Source organism: Crinia signifera, chromosome 9 (genome assembly GCF_055691185.1).
Source record: "Crinia signifera chromosome 9, ASM5569118v1, whole genome shotgun sequence".
NCBI classification, from domain to species: domain Eukaryota; kingdom Metazoa; phylum Chordata; class Amphibia; order Anura; family Myobatrachidae; genus Crinia; species Crinia signifera.
Genome location: NC_139225.1, coordinates 88,663,878 through 88,689,932, shown reverse-complemented (window position 1 = coordinate 88,689,932; position 26,055 = coordinate 88,663,878). Strand labels below are relative to the sequence as shown.

General features: G+C 42.4%; 1 protein-coding gene across 4 annotated transcripts in view; it reads right to left on the bottom strand.

Moving 5' to 3' along the window:
* GAB3 (GRB2 associated binding protein 3) overlaps positions 1 to 26,055 on the bottom strand; it is a 117,389-nt gene that overhangs the window by 65,330 nt on the left and 26,004 nt on the right. Inside the window, exons 2-3 of one of the 4 annotated variants that reach the window (XM_083159341.1) lie at positions 24,697 to 24,800; positions 23,599 to 23,676 (exon numbers count right to left, since the gene is read on the bottom strand). The exons of 1 other annotated variant lie outside the window; for it this stretch is intronic. Coding sequence is in view for 1 of the 3 variants with exons in the window: in XM_083159340.1 (XP_083015466.1) it covers positions 18,704 to 18,727 (24 nt within the window). In the remaining 2 variants the exon portion in view is untranslated. Of the gene's footprint in view, positions 1 to 18,703; positions 18,740 to 23,598; positions 23,677 to 24,696; positions 24,801 to 26,055 lie in introns of those variants that run through there. 2 more of the 4 variants (XM_083159342.1, XM_083159340.1) reach the window with 2 other exon arrangements.

Here is a 26,055-nt window from a genome sequence, read left to right as displayed (position 1 = left end):
TATTGGGAGAAAAGGACACCAACCTGGTGAAGCACCCCTGCTAATACGATGCCACCCTCACCCTAAGTATGCTGTAACAATTATTTTAAAAATGTCATGTTTGACATGATAAAACTGCTGGGCACCATTACAGTTTATGGTAAATAAAACATTAAACCTTGAATCAGTATACATGAAAATGCGCAGAAAACTACTGCATACTACCTTTTATTGTTTTGCATGAGACAATTAGTTATTAGTAAAATAAGATATCTTTAAGTGTAAAACTTACATAATTCACCCACAAAAAATAATAAACAAAATACTGAACTAGAGATAAGTTGGTTGGAAGAGAAATACAGGAAGTTGATAAAGTTAAAAAAAACAACAACAAAAAAAATCTTGCATGTGATTTCTACAATTTTTATTTTTGTTTAATGACAAAGAGGGAGTAGGCGTGTGTTATACACACAGTACTTAATGTGATTATTTGTGTTATGCAGTTCAACCACTTTTAGAATTCAATAAATTCACTACAAAATACATATCGTTACTTTATTTACAAAATAAAACATACATTCCTGCACATGAAAACAGATTCCATCGAGTGTATTGCCACTTTGATCATGATGAAACAGTTATTGTTGTTGGGAGTGTACCAAGTAGATTTTTTTTTTTTTAAATACATTTTATTGAGAAGGACGAAAAACATTACAGAAACAAGCCGTAGAAAGATCCAGCAAGATAACAAACAACTAGGATTCCAGAAATACTGACACATTGTCAACAACACATATCAACACATAAAGATTCTTGTGTGGCTAATAGTGTCTATACACATGCCGATATTAAGGCATTTTCTAAGCGACTTTGCCTAAGCAAAAAATGTAAAATGCCCCTACATCGGTAGCAACAGCAATGCCCGTCCGTGCGCGTAGCTGTCGCTGGCCGAGATTGATGGTCAGTGACTATAAATCTCACTGGTTGAGGAACACTGGCGCTGTCAGCTCACACAGCACGGACAGCTCTCGCTGTGTGTGGGCTGTCAGCGCTGTGTGCTGAGTGACAGCGCTGTAGCAAAGGCCGACTTAGCATAGCTAGGAAGCCCTACATACATCGCTATGTGTGTAAGGCCCATTAGTGTAAAGTCTCAATCCAATGTTTTCTATATATCAGAGGAAAGGAAATTGTAAAGGTAAAATAGAAAGAGAAAAGTAGGGAGAAGAAGAAGGGAGAGAGGAAGGGACAGGGGGAGACTCTGATGGTCAAACTCACGAAGGTGAAGGTACACAATTCAGAGACTTTGCTTTAATGCAGTGGGCTCATGAAATGGAGAGCTGACAGTGGGAGGGTTTGGGTTACCAAATCAGCACCATGTATTTTTTTATATATATTATTATGAACTTCAGTTTTTCCACAAACCGATTACCAATCTGTAATGTCATCTGTCATGAACTAGATCGTACCAAACAACCATGATGATTTTGGCATGACAGTCCCATGCCACCTGAATGCCATAGTGCTGTGTTCATTTGCATGGCATCTCTTCACTGGAGAGAGGGACACATTTGCAGCAGACTCTGGAATGTCCAGCATCCCATTTTGGATACATGTCACATTGGGGCAGATGTATGAACGTTTGTTACGGGGAGAAGGGGTATCAGCGCACGTTATGTGCACGGATACCGCTTCTCTCCCATGTACGAAGGAGCTAGCGTGTGGTAAAGGACAGGGGTGCTATGCTATCTAAATGATAGCAGGAAGAATGTATGAGCGGTCAGCATCGCTGACCGTTACTTCCGCTGCCGCTTTTGGCTTCGCCACATCAGGCTGGCAAAGCCTTATCTAAACAGCAGGGACAGCGCTGTCCCTGCCGTTAGCTCTGGGCTGCGCTGGGGGTCTCGTGTGAGCAGCGAGATCCCGCACATGCCCAGTCGAGCCGGCCGGGGGACAGGAGACAGCGCATTAGTGTAAACTGATGCGCTATTTCCAGGAGGGGACATCGCCGGAGGGGGGAGTTAGCGCTATGTTAATACATCTTGTCGATGTCCCTTCCTGCTTCGCCTCACTAATGAGGCGAAGCAGGAAGTATTATAGTGGCGCGTTAAGCAGAGCCGAATTTCCCATTAGGCACGTGAGGCACCGGCCTAGGGGCGGCACATGTTTGGGGGCGGCACTTGTATGCCTGTGATAATACTTTCAGCCCAAAATGTTCCAATAACTGCAAAATATCCACTGTACTGTACTATATTCCATCTTAAATAGAGTGTAAATGGATAGGACATGCAGATACTGCCCCTATAAACTGTCCTACTTAGTAAACATTATTGTTGTGCCTAGGGGCGCCCTCCTCCCTAAATCCGCCCCTGGCGTTAAGCGCTTCTATAATACATCTTCTCCAATGGGAGATATGCATAGATTACATCCTTGAAAAAAATCCTGTAAAAAAACAGGCACTGCCTTTAATACACTGAAATTCAGAGTACTAACCTTCATAGCATATTATAATAGCAGTGGTTGGGGCCCTGAGTGTTAGAGATGCTGCTGTATTAAAGTATACTTGCCAATGCTCCTGAAACGGCTGGGAGCCTCCTGAAAATTGGTTGGCGCTTCAGACTGCCCTGGAAAAGTAGTGGTGTTCATTTTAGCACCCGCCATCTTTGAAAACCCATGCAGTTCCAGTTCCCTGCCTGGGGTGTCGCTGTCTGCTGTGCTATTTCTATTACCGGTCTGGTGCTAGAAGCACTACAGCAGACAGCAACACCCCAGGCAGGGAAGAGGAACTGCATGGGTTTTCAAAGATGGCAGGTGCTAGAATGAACACTATGTAGTCAAATTTCCAACAACGCATTCCAGCAGCTCCCCTGCCAGCTGCTTGCACAGCCAGCTACTGCCCAGTTACAGCCACTGGCAGGCGTTCCGAGGGGACCCAATAATGTGTTTCTCCTATACAGGAGGCAGAGGCACAATAAAACTATTCCCTATAACACTATTCCCTAATAACACTATTTCCCATTCCGCCACACATCTCTTGTGGTCACCATACTCCCTAGTCACCAAACGGGCTGCTATGTCCCAAAGAAGGGGGCAGCAAGGTTGGTAAGTATGTATTAAAAGACACTAGGGGGTAAATTTACTAATGGTTCTAAAAATTAAAATGTGTGATGTTTCCCATATATTCTATCATTTTCTAGGATGCAAATGAGAAATGATAGGCAGAAACTGGTTGCTATGGGTAACATCATCTCTTTGCATTTTTAGCAGCTTTAGTTAATTTACCCCCAGGATGGGTGGCTGTGAAGATCAATGCCCTTATTCAGATCTGATCGTAGTACAAATTTGGGTACTTGTTTCCTAGCAGGGCACCCAGTACTCTATTTGCGTACAGGGCTATTCTCCGTACTAAAATCGCATTGCATGGGCCATTTAGTGCCATCTCACTGCTCTGTTGGCCCCAGGGGATCGAGTCACACCTCCCGCAAAATCGCATGCATTAGTTATACACTTGTATGACATACAATGAGGTTTTAGTCACCCCCCACCCCGAAGCATGGCGAGTTGCATTTGGGTGGGGTGTGTTGAATCTGAAATCTAAATTTCAGTGTAAAAATAATGCAGCCAGTATTTACCCTGCACAGAGACAAAATAACTCACACAAATCTAACTCTCTCTATACATGTTACATCTGCCCCACCTGCAGTGCACATGGTTTTGGCCATTTTGACAAATTTGTACTGTGATCAAATCTGAATAAGGGCGCAGAAAGTAGAGAGTTTGCAGCCTCCTATTAGTGTACTCTATCACACAGGTCCCGGGATGCATTAAATCAAGTGGAAAATTATTTTAAAAATGAAATGTACTGGAGATTAGTCACTGCATTATAACGGCCCGCCATGGACCTATGCAGGTTGATTATTTTGCCTGATTATAGCAATGAAGTTAATGAGAATAAAGAATGCAGAATATGCCAGTCGTATCAGAAATAGCTCTAAAATTCAAATTTTATTTTCAACGTTTGATGGCATACATGACATTCCAACATCACATAGTTCACCACTTGAACACCCACCAACAGCACACCGGTTAAAAGATGTTAGAAAATATGAGAAGAATGCTGGTTCTCTGACTGGTGGAGTGCATTCACTCTAGAATGCATGTGACATTCCACAGGCTTCTGAATATTCCCACACTGTGGTGTCATTAAATACTCGAAGTCATTTGTTCTACTGTAATTCTACAATATATAAATTACTAGAAGAATGTCCATTCTGTGATTAGAAGACATTCTTCCTAATAAAACTACAAGGTTATGGTCATAGTAAATATATACATAAAACATACAGATGTACAGTTTTGGCTGTATAGATACAGTTCAAAATACTTGGCACTTGATATCACCTTTAATAAATCATTAGCCAATGTTAGTAATGTTCTTTGGCTACTTGTTAGTAGGAGTTAAGGTCGGTTAAGGTGTGAAACCAACGTCAGTAAGACTTCCTCAGGGGCAAGAACAAACCAATATACTTAACGATTGAATAGGGTGTAAATCAAACACCAAATCCAGAATCCCATATACATCCGGGATAATCGGCCGTTGGTGAGAAATCTTCTAAAATGAAAATCTGCTCTAATAAGCTTAGAGTGTATGGCCTTTTACCCAGCCAACTACCGTATATAGGTGGTGTGTATCATATGGAACCCAAAACTTCATTTGATCTTGAAAACGGTTCACTAAACTGAAACGTTGATTGTACTGGTTTACAGGCTACTCGAACTTTGAAGTCCTGAGAGTGCCGCGCATCCCCGGTCTCTCTCTATCTATCTATCTAGTTGCCATCTGAAGAAAACTTTTTAATTAACACATCCAGAGGATGATGAACGTCTATTCTTACTTTGCTGGAGATTGTAAATAATTCCTGTAAATCGTGTAATATTTGACAATTGGTGTAGGCGCCAGATCCCTATTGGGTCATATATATATATATATATATATATATATATATATATATATATATATATATATATATATATATATATATATATATATATATATATATATATATATATATATATATATATATATATATATATATATATATGGCCACTTAGGTCCAATTAAGGAAACTCGACCAATTTTCAAAGAAATGGAAAAAAGTTTATTACATCACCATTTCCACATGCTTAATCGCAGATAAATAATTCTGTGGTCGACGTTTCGGCCACGTATGGCCTTTCTCAAGATACTGCAGCTGTTGACAATTTTCAGTTCCAGAGACCAGGGTACGTATACATACATACATACGTAGGCTACCCTATTGAATTCCGCAGCAGGTGGGTATGAATCATCATCTCTCATCTGCACTTGCTGTTTGTACTTGTTCTTCAGGGAGGTCATTATAAGTAATTATAAAAGTATCAAATAGTGCACAGAAAGTCCCAATCCAGGACGAGAAAGCCTCCATGCTGTACATGTAGAAGTAATCAATAAATTACCCGATATCTCTGGTGGAAATCTTGAGAGCTGCATATGTAATAAGCTTGATAAGAGAACCTCTGGGTAGAAACCTTGAGCCTAAGTCACGTTTGCATAAATATCAGTAGTATTAATCCAATCAACTGCGTAACGGTAGTTGGCAGCTAAGACATAGTTTCTTCTGCAAGGAAAATTTATACCCCTTAAGGCGACACTTTGACATAATTTGAACATAGATATTCAAGGTTTTTTCCTGCCCAAATAAATACACTGATTGCTATTTTTAAGTTACTCTTTTTTTTTCGATTTAAAGAATGTAAGAAATAGAAACTATTCTGCCATCCTGTTCTAAGAAAGTGCATCCTCAAGGATTTGGGAATGGAACATGCAATAATAAATTGTAATTTTGAATAAGGGTTTATTATTGCCATTATTATTAGTTTCTTATATAGCGCTGCACATTCTGTTGCGCTTTACAATTGGAAACTGTGCTAAACCGAATTGGGTAGTTACAGACTGACAAAAAGGTAGGAGGGTCCTGCTTGCAAGCTTACAATCTATAGGAAAATAGACATTGGAACACAAGGATATTGCATACAGTGCACCAGAATACAAAGGATCCTGGTGTGCTGTATGATACGGTGACCCTGCAATGTTGGCCAAAAGAGGATGAAAAGAGTGAAAGAGAAAAAAAAAGAATGAGGATATGTGTGGACTGTACAGTGGGGATCTAATTGGATAGGAAAGGTTATGAAGAGTATGTGGGTGGTTCTGGAATTTAATAAGCTTGTCTGAAGAGGTGAGTTTTCAGGGAGCACTTTAAGTAATAGAGAATAGAGGAAAGTCTTATGGTGCGTGGGAGGGCATTCCACGGAGTGGGTGCAGCCCTATGAAAGACTTGCAATTGTGAATGGGAGCAAATAATGAGTGCGGATGAGCCATAGATCTTGTGAGGAGCAAAGAGTTGGAGTTGGGAGATATTTTGAGATAGGAGAAAAGATGCATGTTGGTGTAGTTTGGATTATGGCCTTGTGTGTAAGTAAAAGTATTTTATATTGAATGTGGTAGAATACAGGTACCCAATGGAGGGACCGACAGAGCAGTTTTGCAGCCAATGAACATCTGGCGAGGAAGGTGATCCTTGCAGCTGCATTCATGATGGATGCAATAATCAACAGTGCTAGAGATAGTTTACATTTGTGACTGTTGTACTGAATACCAGAAACATTCCTTGACCGGTATCCAGTGAGTCCCAAAACATTTTCGGCCACAAAAAAAACACACATATTTTCACAATATTCAATCAGGCCCCTGTTTTTGCAGGCCTAAACAAACAATGTCTCTCATCTTCCAAAAATACTTAAGATCAGGGGATAGCTGTAGACACCTATTTATTTTTGCAGAAAAAATGGGCACTGCCAGAAGCAGACATAACCCACTGCCCGAAAAGTGCCGGCATCAGGGTACAAGCATCAGCACTGAGGCTAATAGCCACCAGTGAACCTATTAGCCACAGTAAATGACCACAGCCAAATTACTATCCCCCATTGTGTTCAACTATTGTTCCCACTTATTACAAGGCGGCCTGCATTCCAGCTACCAAGTACCAGTACACCACGTTTCCCAGGCACGTGTGTCTAACAAGAACATTGGTATTTCATCAATAACAGAAAATAGCCATGTTATTTCCTGACAAGTCAAAGCTGGAAAGATTTCACCTTATGGCTTCTCAGGAAATGAGCAACAGTAAATAGGCCCAGACATGTAGTGGGAATGCTATTTATATGTAATAACTGAAAATTCCAAGATATTAAATCTTAATTTTTTAAGCAATATGTCTGGGTTTTTCGGGTAAAATTAAATACATATTTCTGAAACTAAGGGATTCCTTAAATATCAGCTTTAGCTGAGGGATTACTTGGAAGCACTGGCTGGAGTTTGTCCTGCAGACTGTTCCCAAACAAAGAATCCGCGATAGGACAAGGACCTATGCTGAGTGGTGCAGTCCGGAATGATGCTCATCAATTCATAAGTGGACAACATTTTTACAGTACTGTTATATACTGTACTGTAGTTCTTTTCTGTTCAGCTGACCTGGTAATAAACATTCAGGCTTCCTGACTTTGCACTTATGTTTTAGATGCGTTTTATCTTCCTATGGGTGGAGGACAGGGTGTATTATGGAAGCCCTAGAACTTTGCTGAATGCTAGTAGGCAGATTACAATGAGTCACATAAGCAGGCATTCTTCCTGTATGAGTCAGCCAGCAGACTGTCCAGTTTAGACTCTTCCCTGAGACCTCAATAGAGACTGTAACGCCCAATACTAGAAGGAGGTTAAAAGATCACACTGTCCACTCCCTGACTGACGTCCAAGCCTAGTATCTATCTGAAGCTGTAACCAATTCAAACATGTTATAATAATTGCTTTCCCTTCCTTCTCTCTCCCCTATAATATAAATCACAATGTCCATGTATTGTTTAATATTAATTTTTTCCCTGTATATTATATAATGTATTATGGCAGAACTTTAGTGAAGCTAGACAGATTTAAATGTAAGCATAATACTTATTTTACCGTAAAAGACAATTCAATCCAAAAAGTAAACAGTTAGGTGAGAGAAATGGTGGGCACTAGAAGTACCTGTCACGGAAAAAGATGCCGCCTCCGCTGTAGATTTTTTTTTAACCTGCTTGTTGAGGCCCCTCCCCCATGACTCACACATTAGTAGGATCAGCAGGGCGTTCTAATTAATCTTATACAGTATAACCTATTTCTTTTAATATTAGCTCTTGTCGGACCCTGCTGCTACTACTGAATCATTGTCACTGATAAAAGTCTACACTTGTTTGCTGGAATTTACCAAATAGAGCAGACTGATGCTGTATCCAGTGGTTGTGCACCAAGCTGCTTCCTGTAGCCAGGTGAGCGAGCTTGCAAAGTGATACCATTCAATGGCCATAAAAGCTTGTGTGGCAGATGTAGCAAACATTGGAGTATCACCCAATCAGTGTGTAACAGCCGTTTTACAGACAGAGGAAGATTATTAGGAATGACTGGAGAGAAAAAAAAGTACCTATCAATCCCTTTGCAAATACAGACTGATCAGTTATGAATTTTTCTCTCTTTTTTATCTCTCAGTTTCTCAAAGACATAATAAATCCCCCCGTGTGTTTTTGACAATGACAATGATTCAGTAGTAGCAGCAGGGTCCGACAAGAGCTAATATTAAAGGAAATAGGTTATACTGTATAAGATTAATAAGAACGCGCTGCTGATCCTACTAATGTGTGAGTGTGTGTATGTATAATATATATATATATATATATATACACACACACACACACACACACACACACACACGTATACACACACACACACACACACAAATTGAGTCTTTGAAAAAGGTTAAATAAAATAACCGAAACGTTAGACCAACCTGCAGTTGTGGGTCTGCCTTATTACTGCAGTTAAATCCGTTGGGGTGCCGCCTCGTAGTATCATTGCATACTGTCCTGAATACATATATATATTTATTAAGGGATTACATACTGTACTTTTCATTCTGCTGTTTGCGGAGATCAAATAATCCACACAGGTGAATGAGGTTTGAAAGAGAACCATATAAATAACTAGAAAGATTATGGGGCAGGTAGCAATAGCGACCAAGTTCAGCGGCCGTGTGGGAGGTCGGTCGAACTCAGACTTTTTAAACATGCCTCGGTAAATGAGTACTGCTTTAAAAAAACCGCAGGCCCATGGACCATTGTTTAATCTGGGCCAATAACTTAACAGGAAAATACAAGATTGGTCTCAAACCCAAAGCCTTAATATGATTTTCAGAGAAGTCGCAGCCGATCCCCTTAAGCCACCCAGGAGCTTCCCGGGTGGCAGGATTGTATGCATTCCTTTTGAATGTCATATATTGCATGCTATCCCACTCCTCTGACGCTGTCGAAAAGCCTCCCGACAGCAAGGTCAGATGTGCAAGCAGGTCCAATCTCCGACTCCAATCTGATGCGCATGGGGCCACAAATTAGATCGGATCAGATGGCAAATACCTGTAACATTTTCACCTGATTTCTTGGCCCGATATATCAGCATCAGGTGATAAGTGGCCAAATCAAACAAGTGTATGGCCAGCTTTACTGGAAGCAAATGTTACATTTCTAAGAAAGTCATTGTAGTCTGGCAAAATGTCCAAATAAAGTATTACTACTACCGGATACAGATGCCAAATACGGGATAGACAGGAAACCATGATTTAGGCAATTTTTTGGCCAGAATTCTAATACCGGGATTGGAGCCTTGATTCCCGGGACTGAAATGCGCATGCAGAACCGACCACCAGCAGTGCTCGGCTCAGGTGCTGCCCGGGAAACATGTTGTGCGGCCGTGCAACATGATCATGTGGCCAATACCAGGAATCCAGGGATTACCAGTTTTTTTTTTAAGCCAATCCCGAATGCCAAACAATTTGGCCCAGGACCTTTCTGCATGCTACAGAAATTTAGTTTGCAGTCATAGACTTTTGGGGGTTGCTACTAAATGTTTTCCAAAGTAGCAATTCAATTGTAGCTCCATTCAAGCGTGCATTCCGCATTTGGCTCCCTAACCAGGATTAACCACACATATTTCTAATACATCTAATTAAGTGCAACAAGCGCAATAATTAGTTCCTAGTACCCAAGCCCACCTTCCAGCTTTATCTATTGGCCGCCCACTGCTGGCTTCAATAAAAGGGCGAGAGCTGACAGCGTGGGTCAACTAGGTCCCCACATTCTAACCCTTTTGGGTAGAGCAGGTACCTCCACATGGGTGAACTGGGTTTTCCTTCAAGTTTGTTATAGGGTCTGGGCAGGTCATTAGATTCCAGGCATACATAGTGAAATGTGTAGCAAACAGTGGTGTGCCTTGACCTCATTACCAGCCACCTTTATGCGCTGACCCCTCTCGCCGAGCAGAGGGATTGTATTAGTGCAGCAAATGCCAGGGTGTGATGCCCCAGCACAGGAGGACAAGGCTTAGTGGGCAGATATTTTGCTTTGAGGACACATGGGTTGGTGGGAAGCTTTAGTATAAAGTGGGATTGTACACTGGAATGCATGCATGTATAATCGGTGTGTGTGTTTTCTTACTATAAATGCTCAGAGCGTATTTCTGTGTAAGTGTAGTCTGTGCATCTGTGTGTTAATATAGTGTCTGGGTTTTCTTGGCGATGGGATGTTACTTATCTGACAGGATGTTATTCCTTTGCAGTCAGGTGCTGTCTGGCATCTGACTGGCCAAATGGGGAAAAATATTTCCTTTTATAATGTAAGAAACCTGTATAATTACATGCATAGCTAAATCTTATGATTGGCTATAGCTCCTTTTTTTTGCATTTAGCAGTGTTTCACTTTCTATATTTTGGATATTGCTATAGATATACAAGGGTAAATGTATGAAGCTTGGAGAAGTGCTATCTATCTATCTATCTATCTATCTATATTATGTGTTATGTGCAAGGTGATAATGCTGTCAATTTATATACTGTAGCGGATTGGCTGGTGCATTATCACCTTGCACATAATGTCCTTTATGGGGATAGATACCACACAGTGGGGTAGATGTATGAAGCAGTGATAACGGAGGAGAAGTGATAAAGTGCCTGGTACTTTATCACTGGCCAATCAGCTTATAACTGTGTCTTTTTAAATCCAGCCTGTAACTTAACAGTCAGGAGCTGATTGGTCAGTGATAAAGGGCCAGGTGTATCAAGCTTCAAAAAGTGATAAAATGGAGAGTGATAAACAGCCAGCCAAACAGCTTTTACTTGTCATGTTACATATAGTTACATAGTAGGTGAGGCCATCCAGTTCAACCTTTGTTACAGGCTGGGTTTGAAAAATGACAGGTAGGAACTGATAGGCTGGCTGTTTATCGCTCTCCACTTGATCACTTTTTGAAGCTTGAGACATCTGGCCAAAAGTACCAGGCACTTTATCACTTATCACGGTTTCATATATCTACCCCAATGTTTTATGAAGGTATCCCAGAAATTGTACTAAAATGTTACGGCCTTAAGGAGCCCATACACGGTCCGTTGTGTAGGGCTCCGTTCTGTACTATGCGATGCGCGCTCACATAGTACGGTACAAAGAGAATGTGCTGCACATACTTTTTGTACTAGGTACACATCGGAACGGATCGCAGTGCATGCACACTGCATGCACAAGGGATGCAATCCGATCCGATGTGTACTTTAAAAGTACAGAACGGACCGAAAAAACGGACCGTGTATGGGGGGCATTAGTCTAATGAGGAATTCAGGCTCACCGGAGGGATGACATGTCCAGCTCAGAGTAAATGGACAGCCAAACATGCAGTAGGAAGCAATGATGTCTAAGCTTATTGGAAACTTCAGTTTAGATTGTGGATGAAGTCTAAACTATTATTTCAGAGCATCAGCTAGAGTGCTAGACTAAGGTACAGCTGCCACCTATCTCTGGCCATAGTAATTGAACAAGACTATGATCAATTTATACAAATAATGTACCCATAGACCAGAGAGATGTTGACATATAAGAAATACAGGAATGCACAGTCTCCTGTTTTCAGTTAAGTACTGTCATAGCTGCAAGTTGCTAGTAGAAACAATGAGTAGAGGGAGGGGTTGAGGAGGGCAGTGAAGCAGCTGATGTGTAGGTGTGACAAGCTGCTATGCTCAGCCTTTTGTGTTGCTAGAGTTGTGTGTCAGTGCCGGTAGAATTTAGTTACAATGTAATGACTTGAAATCAGGTCTACAGTAAAGACGAGAATGGGTCTGTGACCATATTGAGCATAAGCAAAGGACATGTAGTTCTACAATTATTAGTGGCGATACCCTGTTTTGCTGGTGACTGGCTCAGGTCATCAGCAAACTTAATTCGGCCATTCTGACCCAAAATTGAAAAGGCAGCTATTAAAAATCACTGATCATCAGAGTTTGCTGATCAGCAAATCAGGGAATCGCTTGGTAAATTTATGGCCCACATTATACCCCTTTCACAACAGAAAATGCAGGGACTTACCAGGGAATATTGTCTCTGGATGATGCAGGGACATTCCCGGGTTGGCCCCTTTCACACCGGCCTAGTCCCTGCATTTTCTGGTGTAAGGGGGCAGCGGGTTGTGGGGTCCAGACTGCAGGGATCCGGCAGCTGAGCGCTTGTAGCGCTATTTGCCGGGCAGCAGGGTGGGAGAATTTGAAAGCATTTTCAAAAGACTAGTCGGACGCTAATTGGATGAGAGCGTCTGGCCAGTCTTTTCAAATCCAGCAGCTCTTACCGCTCCGCTGCCCGGCAAATATCGCTACAAGCGCTCAGCTGCCGGATCCCCGCCGCCCCAACCCCGAATCCTTGGACCTCGCTGCCCGGACCCCGCGACCCACTGTCCAGATGAAAGCAAGCCCGGATGCCGGGTAAGTACCTTTCACACCGGCCTGTTTCCCGGGCTAGTCCGGGAACCTTGCACACCAGCGCTCGTCGCGGGCTGTTCCCGGGCCCAACCCAGAAAAACAGGCTGGTGTGAAAAGGGGTATTAGTTTCTAGCAAGAGTGATAAGATCAGCAGTCATATTGAAGTATGGCCGGATTAAGGCTTGCTGGGGCCCACATACTGTACCAGTACCTCCCCTCTATGTATGCTGAACCTATGGGTCAGACCTACCCTGTGAGTGGGGGCCCCAGTGCAACTTGCCCCCCTCCTCTTAATTCAGCCCTGTATCTGAGGAATATTCTAAATCATACTAACAGTGTAATTAAGAATACATTTCTAGCTGTGCAACGTAGCTATAAAATTACAGTAAATTAGCCTCCACCAATTTCGAGTGCTATAAAACAATGCCTGAAATGTGCAATATTTATTCTATTCTACAAATAACAAAGAGCAGCAGAGTACCTACTGTGTCTGTGATAACACAATAGAATAACCTTCTAGAGGTAGCAAGCAAATACCGTTATAGTAAAACCTCTGTGCTAATATAGTAATGTAATAAGACAAGACTGACAAATCATAATATCACAACTCTTTAATGAGAATAATTAATGAGAATAACCATAAGGATCCTTATATATCGGAATAAAAATATATTATTTCATAAAAATGTAACTACTGAGAGGGGGATCAGTTTGGGGAAAAAAAAAGTTCAATGAAAGTATACCGTAGGAAGCTTCCATGTTACTTCCTCATCTTTGCGACCACCGCTTATGCTACGGAACTTACGTAGGAATCTTTGCATACCACGCCACCACCCTGGGTCCACCCCACCATCTATTACCTTTAGTAAAGTTGTGGCGAGTGGAGCGAGTCACCGAGCCTGAAGCATTGAGAGGGGACGATGATGCTATTCTGAAAGCAGCCAATGTAACTGGAATAAGCGGTGGCGGCAAATATGAGAAAGTACTGCTTCCACATCAGTTACATTCACACTAAACTGTGTGTGTTACTGGCAATGTGTGAAAGTCGGCAATGTATACAGTACCTAGGCATTGTATACAATGCCAAAAAGTGGTCGGTAAAGTATGAAATGATTATGTCTTAGGCATTCTGTAGTTGTCATTCTTTACAATGCCTGCATATTGTATGTATTGCCTAGGCAAAGTGTTTAAGGAATGGGCCAAAAACCCAAGTTTCACACTATGTCTAAAAACCTTCGGCATTTGATACAATGCCTAGGGATTCTACACATTGCCAAAGTTTCACACATCGCCGGTAACATATATATGACACTATCATATTTGTCCCCGAACAGGATCTACTGAAGCGAAGGCTGGTGTGTTGTTCTCTGTAAGCACTGTCTATGGCCCAGCCTCTATATAGGCCGACAGTCACTAGGCTGACAGAAGTGTGCCGCTTCTTATGCCCACTTGGATGGTAAAGTATGAAAAAAACACCTCTTTAAAAAAAAAAAAAAAACTACTAAAATATGAACAACTTATGCCGTTTTCATGTCGACCTAATGCTTGTGTCAACCTTTTTCATGTCGACCTAGTGACCTCATCCCCTGTGGAACACGTATAAAATATTTGTGTTTTATGAAACGTAAACTACAACATATTTTATAGTGACATAAAAGTAAAGAGCAAAAAAAAAAAATCGAACAATTAGCATAAAATAAAGACACTGATTATTGGTAATGTTTACAGCCATGACTACGGAATTTTTCTTGGGCGAAAAATGTGTTTTCCACATGGGTATTCATCCACTCAGGACCAGTCCAGCACAGCACAACTTCCTCCTGTTCTATCCAACATAAGTGGTTTTCCATGTGTTGGGCAGAGTCCGTTTGCTGATGCTAGCATGTTGCTTACATCATATTATTCTGCCTTGAAATATTAACACACCCATGATATATTGCAGCCCTTAAACGCCCTTATTTCCCATGGTGCATTTTAAGAGAACATTAAGAGCAAATACAACGGACAATCATGTTATTTTTACTTCATTACAAAAAGCTCACTATGTTTCTCATAGGTTCACATTCTTTATATTCAATTACATGAATTTATTACCATATTTGTTTTATTAATTAGCCCTCACGATCCGCAATGGGCAAATCAGCAGACATCCCATCACAGGGAGTAACAGAAGACTGCATTTTCTCCTGGGTAAATCAGTAATGCCCTCATGCATTGTTTCCTTGTAGCTCCCAGGTGGCTGTCCTTCAAACTGTGTCGTTGCTAAGCAGTAACTTGCCTGGCCAGCTTCACAGTATGAATGGCGTTTTACTAAATGCCTATGTGTATGCAGAATGCTAGCTCTAAAGACCGGAAAACAAAAGATAACATTTATTTTCATTGTTCTGTTAAACAGAGAGGAACATTTACAAAAACCAGAGCAAGTGAAGAGCTTTGGCAAACAAGTGTGTGAAAAAAACAAAAAAAGAAGTGTTCAACATGCACAGTGTTGTCACAGTACCTATGGAGGCAGTACCAGTGGCCATTTCTATTGTTGTGACCTGTACTTGCATGACAAGTCCGAAAATAAGCATATGAATAACATTGGACGGGCCCGTACACAGACTACTTCACAAGCAGTTTTTAAAACATAAAAAATTATTTATAGAGTGCACATCCTTTTACCAATTCTGTACTTAGAATTAATCACTTACAGCAGTGGTTCCCAACCTGGGGTACTAGTACCCCTGGGGGTACTCTGCAGACCAGTTGGGGGTACTTGAAAACAATATTGGTAATGGCGGATGATGAAAAAGTCTTTTGATGGCAGAAGAAGAAGACCCATTGCTATGGAGAAGAACTAGGTTGTGTCACTTATGGTTCTGTCTTCAGCGTCATCAGTGTCTCATTGTGCTTTTGCCTGACCAGCAATCCACTGGGAGCTACCCATGCTGCCCTCAAACATCAGCGATCATCTGCCCTGCACTGACACGGGTGGAAGAAGCAGCAGCATTAATCCTACAGGTGTAAGAGGGAACCCTGGAGACAATACACAACCAGGGCACGATTCCTGTCCGCGCGGACAACCGGCTTTCTCCGATGGAGCTAACAGCTTCTGTCACGCTGTCCCAGCGCGACACAGGCTGAGAGCGTGATTGGGCGATGCGTCTCCATGGAGACGCATAGCTGAGCCCTGATTGGCTGAGCTATGCGTCTCCATGGAGACGCATCGCCCAATCACGCTCTCAGCCTGTGTCATGCTGGGATAGCGCGACAGAAGCGGTTAGCTCCATCGGAGAAAGCCGGTTGTCCCCGCTGTCAGTGCGGGCTGACCGGCTATGCTGCACAGAGAGCAGCGCTGGATCCTGGATCGGTAAGTACTGTATGTTGGTGTAAAAGTGAGGTGTGTGGATGTGTATGTAATAAAGTTTAACTTTTCTGTGTGTGTGTTTTATTTTAACATTCTTTTTACAGGTGGACTACAAGTCCCAGCGGGCCCATTAATGCCCCGCATGCTGGGACTTGTGGTTCTCCAAGTCCCAGCCTGCGGGGGAGGTCTGCTGGTACTTGTAGTTCTCCTGTATAAAGCAATGTTAGGATTGAAAGATTTAACCCTATCAGGCCGGCGTCCACTGGCCAGGGACGCCGGTGACAGCCCCGGGCTTCAGCCCTAGATGGGTGAAGCCTGGGGGGGGACCCCACTCCTCCAGGTACCCCGTCCAAGGCTGACCAGCCACGGTGCTCATGGTACAGCCGGGAGCCCTTATGTAAAAAGTGTCCCCCGGCTGTGGCATGACACTGCGGGCTGTTGGAGCCCGGTGCTGGTTTCAAAATACGGGGGACCCCAGTTTTTTTGTCCCCCGTATTTTTGGAACCAGGACCGGTCCAAGAGCCCTGGGTTGGTTTCAGAAATACAGGGGACCCCTATGCTTTTTGTCCCCCGTATTTTTGGAACCAGGTCCGGCTCAATGAGCCCGGGGGTTGGTTATGTACAGGAGGGGGGACCTCACGCCATTTTGTTTTTATCACAAAATCACACATTTTACCAAAATCGCACCTTTTCAAGACTAAAATCGCCCAATATCGCACGTTATCGCACTTTTCATGCCGGAATACTCACCTCATTAAATATACGAATTCGCGGTAAAAATTAGATATTAAAAAACCTGCGATATAGGGCGATTTGAGAAAAAAAAAATTGCATTTTCTCAAAAACAGTAAACCCACTAAATCTCGCCCATGATGACAGATCAAATACCATCTATTTTAATCATTAATTTTATGCCAGGTTCCATAGAAATTGAGAAACAATTTCATACAGTGACTCATGTGGATAAAACAACCCAATCTGACATACGGGACATATGGGATACGGTCGTATTGTCGACCCAACTTAGGTCGACAGTCATTAGGTCGACACCGTTGGGTCGACAGGCAACAAGGTCGACAGGGATCTAGGTCGACAGGCTGATATGCGTTTTTCCACTGTATTTTGAGCCGACAGGTGGTATTTCATGCCCTACCATCCACTAGGGCGTGGTGGGAGAATAAAATAGTGTGCTGAGCGAAGCGAGGCACCGTGCCCGAAGCATCGCAAGTGAAGTGAGGGGCCCGGTTGACTTCCAACTGTGTCCATGTCGACTGTGTTGACATTCCGGTAAAAAAACAGTGAAAAAAAACCCACATCGACCTCGCGACCTGTCGACCTAACGCACCTTGACCTAATGCACCTTGTCCCATGTCGACCGAGACACCTGTCGACATTCACCCATGTCGACCTAAAACCCTGTTGACCTTGCTGCCTGTCGACCCAACGGTGTCGACCTAATGTCTGTCGACCTAAGTCGGGTCGACAATAGGATCCACACCCGGATATATAGGGTCAGAGTTTGTTGGAGGTGTGGAATGCCAGTGGATTTTTTTTTAAAGTGGCAATCATTTCTTTTAAATCGATTTAAAAAAAAAAATGAATTGATCAGAGATCGTCCGGCATTCCACGCCTCTGGCAAACTTAGACTCTTTTATAGTAATAGACCTAGAAATTAGACATTATCAGATGTACAGTATTTTCTAAAGATGAAAAAAAAAAGTGATCTATGGTACAGTGATTAGTCACATGCAATAAACAATTAAACCCTTATACAGTAGGGCAGTCTTCACAAATGATAAAGAACACCCCTACCCAGATCGCTCTAGATGGCTATAGCCATGTACACACAGTTCAAACCGGTAATGCCGTTTTCCGGAACCCTTTGGGTTTTCGATCCTGCAGATCGAAGCAGAAATAGACTTGCCTGCCAAGTCTATTTCTGCTTTCGATCCTGAATGCCATGGGACCGCGCGCCGGGATCGAATCTGCATTGAATGCAGCTAACACTGTTCGATTCAGTGTCATTTTCGATTCGATTTGGACTATATAGTCCGAATCAAATCGAAAATAACACTGAATCAACAGAGTGTACACTGCATATTTATGATCCATATATACAGTAACAATTTTGTTGCACCATGTTAGGGAGCTGATGGGCAATCTGGTGGCTTTTGCCAAAAGGGCATCAGGGGGATGTTCTAGGCCCTCACACATTTCATATATGCAGTTACTTAATTTAAGTCAGTCTCTCAGTATGCTTTATAGGACACTCATATGGACACAACAATTCACAATCTGAAAAATATGCCCACCTATTTATCTAGTAACAATAATGCTTGTGAAAGGGTAGATCTGGATTAAGAAGGGGGTGGGGCCACAGGGGGTAAATAACACAAGGTCCCTCCTCTCACAAAGGCCATCTATGGATCTGAAGGAAACATAGTTTTGCTACAAGGTTACATACCGGTAGCTGCATTGCTGCCATCATTGGGCTTGTACATCACACACTGCCAACAATGGTCTACAGTGAGGATACCTCTGCTCCCTCCATATCCAGCCATGACTTCACACGGGGGTCTCCTTCTAAAGTGACTTTTCGGAAGACTTACTGTATAAAGAATGAATACGCAAAGGCAGGGTAATTGGTAAACCTCATTTGGCATATTTCATATCTCTCTTTAGCAGAATGGCCAAATAACATAACGTTTTCAGAACACATATTATTGTAACCTAGAATCGCTCTGCTTTGTAACCCAACTTCCAGAATTCCAGACCACAGTTGTCTAGGGCTGCAAGTCCATTGTTATATTTTATTATGAAATGTCCTTAGAGAATCAAAGTAATATTTACAGTCAGACTTTTAAAGTGACAAGAGCAGGATGTGAAAATCCAAATGAAAAAACATGGACTGAGCGTTTGCTGGGTTAAACAAATGTTTCCATATTTTCCAAAACAAATAGTATTTGCAAACTTAAGCAGATTCTCCAGGTGAATCACATCTAGCATCATGGGAAAGAGTAACCTTTACTATCTATTTTGCATGTATTGACTAAAGTGTGCTACTGTTTATACCAGCTCAAAATGGGAGATTATTTTTGTCACCCGATCTATTTCATCTGCGTATGAAACACCTGACTGCCTCAGTGTAACTATGCTTTGGATCATGTGGGGATAGGTTGGCAAAGCACAGCTGGCTGTAATTGCTCCTGCAGAGCTATGTACACGAGAAGTGGTATCCAATTACTTCCGGACGGTTTTTGATAAATTTTCTCGATTTTCCCGATGTCTTGACTTTTTTTTTTTAGCACCATATCTGTTTGAATCTCCTGATAAAAGGGGATAAGGTCACTAGGTCTACAAGCATTAGGTCTACAAGCATTAGGTCGACATGACTGAAGGTCGACATGCAGGAAGGTCGACAGGATTATTAGGTCGAAACAAGCATTATGTTGATAGTCAAAAAGGTTGACATGGGGTTTTCCCCTTTTTTGCCGACATGTGCCGACAGGCGGTATTTCATGCCCTACCATCCACTAGGGCGTGGTGGGAGAATAAAATGGTGTCCAGAGCATGGTGAGCACAGAGAGCCATACAGGTGCTATGTTTCAGTGTCCATGTCAACTGTGTCGACATTCGGGACAAAAAAGGGCGAAAAACCCCATATCGACCTTTGACTGTCGACTTTCCCCATGTCGACCTAATAACCCTGTCAACCTAAACCATGTTGACATCCAGTCATAACAACCTTCCTGCATGTCGACCATCAGTCATTTCGACCTTCATGCATGTCCACCTACTTCATGTCTATCCAATCATCCATACCCGATAAAAGACCTGTTTTCCTTACAGAAACTGAATTTCTGCCTTATTCATAAGCGGCCACTTCTCCACTTGTTAGATGGCATTTATTTGTTATGAACAAGGAGCTCAATAATTCCCTAATGTTTCTCAATGTGACCCGTTACAATTCAGTTCAAATGAAAATCCCCTATTACTAATGGACAGATAGAGGATTAGCCACGAGTTTGTTCTCCATTTTTGAATATTTTTAGTATTTGTATTATGCAGGTTTTATATGTGTATTCATTACATTTGTTGTTAATCATCTGGAGTCTGTGGGTTCCATAATTCTAATTGGGCAATATCCAGGAACTCCTGATTGTACCCCAAAAGATAACTTTATGTGTATTTACACTGCCTTACTCATGTATACATACAAGTGAGCACTAATTATCCACATCTATTTTCAGCAAGGGTGGACCTGATACTGTACTTAAAAAAAAAAAAAAAATCCTGTGGTATTTTTGGATTGTGGGAAATTATATAGAACCAGTGACATATATATTTTTGTTTCTTCCTGTTTAGAATTAACTGCTGGAGGGACAGATAAGGGGTGTGGATCGTATTGTCGACCCGACTTAGGTAGACAGTCATTAGGTCCACACTGTTGGGTCGACAGGGTTCAGGGTCAACATGTGACAAGGTCGACAAATGCGTTCGGTCAACATGGGTTAAGTAGAAGTGCTCCCAGTCCACATCGGCTGTGTGAGCACCTCAGAAGGTGAGCGCAGCACCCCCCTGCCTGCATACTTCATTTCTAGAGTTTGGACCACTCTGGGTCTGCAGCCCCTTCGAACAGCAGTACTTGAGCGCTATACCTACCTTCTGTACATATAACATGGGTTAAGTTGACAGGTTGCGAGGTCGACATGGGTTTTTTCACTGTTTTTTTACCCGAATGTCGACACCGTCAACATGGACACAGTTTTGGAAGTGAACCGCAGCCCCTCGCTTCGCTCGCAATGCTTCGGGCTCAGTGCCTCGCTGCACTCGGCACACCATTTTATTCTCCCACCACGCCCTAGTGGATGGTAGGGCATGAAATACTGCCTGTCAGCACATGTCGGCTCAAAAAACAGTGAAAAACCATGTGACCTGTTCACCTAACCCATGTCGAACTAACGCATTTGTCGACCTAAAACCATGTGGACCTAGACACCTGTCGACCTAGAACCCTGTGGACCTTGTTGCCTGTTGACCAAACGGAGTCGACCTAAAGACTGTCGACCTAAATCGGGTTGACAATACGACCGTATCCCAGATAAGGACAACAAATCTATAGAAGAAAGGACTTGAATATGAAAAGTCTGGAATTGTTCCATTATTTATTCTAACAGCGCTTAGTTAGTGCCTATTTATTTGTGTGTTCTATAATACGGTTTATCAATTGGATGCAGCTCCACAGTGTCAGGGTTACGCAGGAAGTGAGAAACTTGGTTACTCTTCATTACCCAGTGCTACAGGAACTAGCCCCCACCTGCTGCCTTTTAAGACCAGTGTAAAATGGGGGGGGGGTGTCTGTCCAATGAGGGTGGTGGGCACCACATAGGGTGTCCCCAGGGCTGATGCAGCCAAAGATACACATAATAGTAATGAAAGTTTTATTTGGATAAATATTTATAAATAAGTCATGTAAGATAGAAAATATATCCTAGAGTGGAAGAAAATATATGTGATCTCTATCAGACTCACACAAAAACACGAACGTAGTTTCCAAGAAAAAGCATGCTTACTAAGAATTAAAGCTGTCCCCCCTATGGCAGACAGATAGTAACAAAACCATACTGATAATTTCAGTAAAACCTTTTGAGCATTTCCAAACTGAATCTATAGCATAGAGTTCCACACTCAAGAAAGAACAATTGCTTTAAAAAATATATTCTTTCAGGAGGTGTAGCCTACACATAAAAAACAGGGATCATAGATATCAGTTTGAATAAAAAAAATAGAGTGCAGAGCAATGGCTGATCTCTAAAAATAAATACCAGAAAGCACAAATATTTATATATAATAGCTCATGATTTCCCATGTAAAGCAAGCAAACACAGAGCTATGCTACCCTGTGATAAAGGCCTTATCAACACAATCTGTTTTAGATTCCTGTTCAGATTCCTGGTGACAGAGAGCCAGAGAGAAACACAGTCTGGGCCCGATTCCTATCTGTTCGGAGCGCTGTGAATTTGCAGCCCATCCGAGCATGCGCACGGTATGCTGTGTGCGTGGTCCCCTAGCGTACAAACTGTGCAAAAGCTTTCCTTCGCAGGGCATTCACTGGGTGACTGACGGGCAGGGGACATTCTGGGGTAGACCCCCCCAGCGTTTCATGGGCGTGCCCACAAAAAAAAGTGGGCGTGCCTATAGAGACACTGGGCGGGCCCCAGCAAACGCAGGTGTTCCCCTGCCTGCTCGGGGTGAGCGCGTGACGTTGGCGCCCGCAACAAATTTGCATAGATCCGTGCAGCCGCCAAGTGACTCCTGGCTACACGGCGGCTGCGAGCACCAGGCAGAGGAGAAGAAACCATTCAATGGTAAGTAGCCTCTAACGATTTCTCCTCTGTACGGCCACACGCAAATGGCTGTGTTTGCGTAAACATTTGTTGGCTTCCCTACACAGGTATTCGCACATCGGGAAAGGCAGGTATTCGCCAGGGAGGCATTAACCTGCTTGTTAGGCTGTGAAAACATACAGTCTAGTGAGCAGGACTGAAATGTGTGAGTGCTGAGCACAACCCCGGTTTGGTCGGTTTTCGCTTGTCTGGATTAGATGTTTTAAACTCTCTTCAGGATCCACATAGAAATAACAGGTCATCTCTGCATGCGTAGTACAATATTGAGTATTTGAGTGTGTTTGTCCATTTAATTATGGTAGGGTTTGCTCCAACTATTTATTGTATCACCACCTCCTGGTCTTCCCAAATGAACACATCCTCCTCCAGTCACTCTCCTCAGTTGCCCTGATAAACATGACCATGTCTAAGGACACACGCATCATCCAACTCCTGAACACGCGTTATTTCTTTCAGTGGTTTACAGAAAACACAGAGGGACCAAAAGCATATTTTGATAGTGGCACCATGTGTGTAATAACCTTATTAGAACTTGTCCTTACGAACAAAGATCCAGATTTATCCAAACTGCTACTGATCCTCTCCAGTCTGTGTTGGAATCTCTCGCAAGACATGTACACTACGTATTTAACAGAAGCAGAGGGTTACCTAATCCCGGGACACTTGAACGTGAAGGCAAAAATGAAATTCAGTCAGCAAATAAAATGAATCCGTGCCAAGAAATTGTGATTACCATAACGAATCAGTTTGCTTTGTACACATTCAGTGACATCTGTGCCAGCTTTTGTTGCAGAAAGTGATGACCCTACTGCAAAGGAACAGAGTTTACTAGAATCTGTCAGTAAAGAAAGTAGACTATGCTTACAGCACACAGCACAGGGCATTATTGGGATTCTTCATGACATGAAGCCTTACTTGTTGCATATACTATGTGCAGCCAGCACCCACTTACTTTCTTTACCGTATGAGATAGCAATGGTATTGTATTGTGAAGACACTTAAATCACAAGCCGTGAGTCAACACTGAAATCTAGTAAAGTAGAGAGACAAAAAGGGGATAAAGCAAGTCTGTTCTCTGCCAATATCCAACAAAATACATGGGATATACAACAACCTAATATCTATATGTACATTGTATACATGTATTAGCAACATTCTAATAATCATGGGTATAGCTACAGTTGGTGCCCGGGGTGCCATTGTTATGGGGCTAAGAGGGCCAGGACCCAGGTGATATAGTTGTGTGCCAAGCTCCTGATATTGTCTTCTAAGCCTACAGTCTGACCTGATTCTGTGGATTCTGTATCACTCATATAGGTGGGTGTCTCTCCCTTTCAGTAAAGCTTCAAAGTATATGAACCATCTCCCCTGCTCCTGTGTTACCCTGATAGGCTCAGCTCATCTAATCAGGGAGCCCAGCACTTCTGGAGAGGAGGCTTCATCGTGCACACAGTCATTGCAAAGTAAGTGAGCTTAATGGCATATAGGGCCTGATTCATAGATATACACTAAAGGCACCGCATATGTAAATGTGTATGCAACAATTGTGTCAAATTATGCAACTGCCATGGCAGTCTGTATTAGCGGCTTTGTGAGTCCCAGTGGCTGCATACAGAGACGCAGTGTTGGTCACATATCAGTTAATTTGTGAACTTATAAGAAGCCCTGTGGACACACAACGCGGATGCAGGAGGGAAGACAATATAAATTGGGGGCACTACAATGTGGCACACTATGAATTGCGGGCATTACAATGTGGCACACTATGAATTGGGAGCATTTCAATGTGGCATAATTTGTACTTTAGGGCACTACTATGGGTCATAAAATTAGCTAGGGCTCAATACAGGGCTAAAAATTAACTGGGGTGCTACTGTGGGGCATAATATTAACTACAGCACTGCTATGGGGCCAAAAAGGTTTGGGCTATTCCCCTCATAATACCTGAATGTAAATCTTTCTATCTCAGCTATGACAAAACACACAATGGATTCATAAGGAATAATGGTATGTCTATTTTAAGTATAAAAACCCTACATATTGCTCATACCAGTCATGATGCTGATGCCGTCTTCTGCAGCACGTGTCCCTCTGTTACAGCTGCTACTAGATGTAGCTTACACAGTGTGTTCTTTCATACAGTAGTATACACATCTAAATATACAAGAAAATTTGTGAAACGTCCAACAATTCAAACCAAGACTAGATATAAATGGTCACAAACCTTGCGGACAATTTGATCTCCCCCCCTCCAAAACAATTAATGTAATATTAAAATAAATCACTTTTAATATTGTGCGCTAAATTCTTTCACACAAAACAATTAATTTGCAGTAATGTAATTTATATAGGTTAAAATTCTACACTTATTGAAATAAATATTTTTATTTATTCAACTCACAATTTTTATTATGAATGAACTGTCCTATTAGAGTAAAATATATACTTACAATAGCCTACCGTTCTTATACATCTAGAAGGAGAGGTTATAGATAATCAGCATACTGGGAGTTGGACCACAATAAATGGGTGTACAATGGGGAGATTCTGACTTATGAACAATTTGGACTAAGATATTTTGGGAGAGATTTTGGCTAGATGCACTGGAGATTTGACGAAGCGATTTTGTCTAAGCAATGATAGTCTATGATCTAGTCAAAATGGCCTTGCCTGCACAGTCAATATATGCTAAGCAATTTCTGGTAGACAATTTTGACTAAAGGCCCATACACACTGGGCGACTTTGAGTTGAATGACGGTCAAAACAGCATGTTTGAGCGGCTTTCAGCTCAAAGCCACCCAGTGTGTATGGCCCGGCGGTGAGCGCTGCTGCACGCTCCCGCATCATCATCGGGAAAGCCGCTCATCTGCTGGTTATACCAGTAGATGAGCGGCATTGAGGACCGCTTTGCATAGCTCTGCGCTATGCAACGCCGTCCTCCCCCCTCCGTCTGCGCCGGACAGGGGGAAAGCCGCTCAGTGTTTATGCACTGAGCGGCTTTCACTGCAGCGATGATTGACATCATCGCTGTCCATAAATGCTGGGCATAGTCATCCAGTGTGTATGGACCTTAAGCAGGAGAAAAATAGGGAGATTTTGGCTAACCTTCTAGGAGATTTTGACTATCTAGTCACAATCTCCTTTTAAAAGTTCTCCGTGTGTACACCCCTTAAGTCTATATGGACTGCAGGTCAACAACTATCTGGGCAATCACCCCATGAGTGATTACAGATGTTTGAATCACTTGTTTTTGGCGTTCCCCACCATTTAACCCCCTCGGCCCTACATGTGTTTTGTAAGACAAAAGAACTAATAGGGACTGATATAGTACATAGTATAGATTCTGTTTGCATCATGCAATACACACATTAGTACACTTTCTTCACTGACCTTGTCATGTATTTATGT